Genomic DNA, 1962 nt, shown 5'->3' on the forward strand with positions numbered 1-1962 from the left:
AGCAAGCCAGGTACGCAACAATAACGGCCGGACACGGAAGTGACCCGTTGGCTTATGAAACAAACCAAAGTGACCAATTTTCATGTTTTGAAGCTTGCCCTGACCAATGTGCTCATCTCGTGAGAGTTCACACACGAATGATGCATCTCTAGCAGAAAAGCTGCATGTTCTACGCACGGTAATACTACACGCACGGGCAACAAACAACGGACTCTACGGACCCCCTGCGTGCCCTCCTCTAATTATGGTACCAATGCTCCTCAAGAGTAGGGCAACGACAATACCAAGTGACCAAATTAGTGGCAAAGATGATTTAAAAAAAACAAAGCCAAACAGAACAACATAATTGGCATGTCATTACAGTACATAAGATACAAATCTTTCTCTATTATGTTTTTCCTTAATCACTTGGTACCACTAAGCCTGTTATTGCTGTATGTCTTACATAGATGGTAGTCTGTTTATAATCCTTGCAGAAGGTACGGTTACACTTAGGAGCAGTGTATTAATACATCACTTTCACTGGTTTCGGCTCTTTCCTAGCAGTCGGCAGCGCAACTCTCCAAGAGCCCAGATGGGGAATAAGTTGCTGTAGTTGGGGTAACTGAAGTAGAAGGAGCTGTTGAAGCTTCCAACATGTTCCTGCACCAAACGTGGAGGTTCAGATTGCTTCAGGTCGCAGTAACCAACATTTAAGAAAATATACTGTAGCATGATATACTGATATAAATGTATTAGTATAACAGGGTCCCCTATTATCAAGGTTAGCCGAGGATCATGGTATGGGGTTTTGTGCCTGGAAAATCGTTTTTTCTGAAGAGTATATAATAATTATGATCCTAACCAGGAACCGTGAAACTAGCAATACTTCTGTAGCCTCGAAAGCTCAATACTTACTTGCTGGGGAAACTCTCCCGTCTCTAACTGCATATTGATCAATTCTTTTGCAGCATGATATAGTGGTGTGGGATCTCTTTCAACCTGAGCAGAATAGCAATGAGATGAAAATAACATGTGGATATCAGAATAGTTTATGGATGTTATATTAGAAACTTGCAGTCAATTCAAATGAACCATGAACAAAAACATACCTGCCCAGCATAAATTAAAGCCAACATTGCCCAAGCAGTGTTGACTGCATGCGGACTAGTAGCGTTCACATAAGACTGTAAAATATGAGGGTGAAAACCATTATTAAATTCATGAAGATTTGTACTAATCACTTAAAATCAGTATGCACAATATATCAATGGTTCAAAGGGAATGGAAGGTAGCGATTTTCAGTTATACCAAATGGCCAATCATTATGCAAACAACTAATTATTCAATCAAAGGACCCAAAGCTTGCACAAAAAGGGCTTTACAGTAAGACATTCAGCGTGGTAAAGTAAGAGCAGCATCAACTAACAAAAGAAGAAACATGTTTCACTAATTCACTGACTAGACACTGCCATCACATCAACTAGCATGACTAATTTCTCTGCTTTGCATTGACTAACAATGAAGAATGGTCAAGAGTTGTAGGGTGGTTGAGTAGGGCATATGCAACTAGTAACATCAAGCAGATAAAAATATGCAAGTGAACCATGATGAAACAACCAGGGTTGAAAGGGCATAGTTAAGCCTTAGGTAGGCCTCTAGTTGATCCCATTTGTAGGATGTTCCAGAAGTGATGATGATTTCAACTTAGACTGAATGTGTTGTCTCAGCACTGCTAGAGATGATCCAAAGAAGGAATCTTAGCAGCGTCTACTCGGCTCGATTGTGCCACCAGGAACTTTTCCACGGTTTGTTTCAGTCCATGTCCTCGGAAGACAATTGGAAGGAGTGGCCACCCACCACCAAGGTGAAAATTTCCATCCAGCTCCCCTGCCATGACTCCTGCTGGATGGCCTATAGGCTTGCACGCCATGTCCTGCCTCACATACTTTGTTGCTCCCTCTGCAATCAAGAAAGCGATAG

General features: G+C 41.5%; 1 protein-coding gene across 4 annotated transcripts in view; it reads right to left on the reverse strand.

Annotated features, from left to right (window-relative positions):
- Nucleotides 1–312: 312 nt before the first annotated feature.
- The window catches only part of LOC119340556 (achilleol B synthase-like), a 27350-nt gene continuing 25700 nt past the window's right edge, over nt 313–1962 (reverse strand). For 3 of the 4 annotated variants that reach the window (XM_037612477.1, XM_037612476.1, XM_037612478.1), the window contains 3 exons: nt 1092–1166; nt 898–981; nt 313–642 (listed from right to left, as the gene is read on the reverse strand). In XM_037612477.1, coding sequence (XP_037468374.1) covers nt 520–642; nt 898–981; nt 1092–1166 — 282 coding nt within the window. In that variant the 3' untranslated portion in view covers nt 313–519. Of the gene's footprint in view, nt 643–897; nt 982–1091; nt 1167–1839; nt 1942–1962 lie in introns of those variants that run through there. The other variant, XR_005164589.1, reaches the window with a different exon arrangement.

Source organism: Triticum dicoccoides, chromosome 7B (assembly GCF_002162155.2).
Source record: "Triticum dicoccoides isolate Atlit2015 ecotype Zavitan chromosome 7B, WEW_v2.0, whole genome shotgun sequence".
NCBI classification, from domain to species: domain Eukaryota; kingdom Viridiplantae; phylum Streptophyta; class Magnoliopsida; order Poales; family Poaceae; genus Triticum; species Triticum dicoccoides.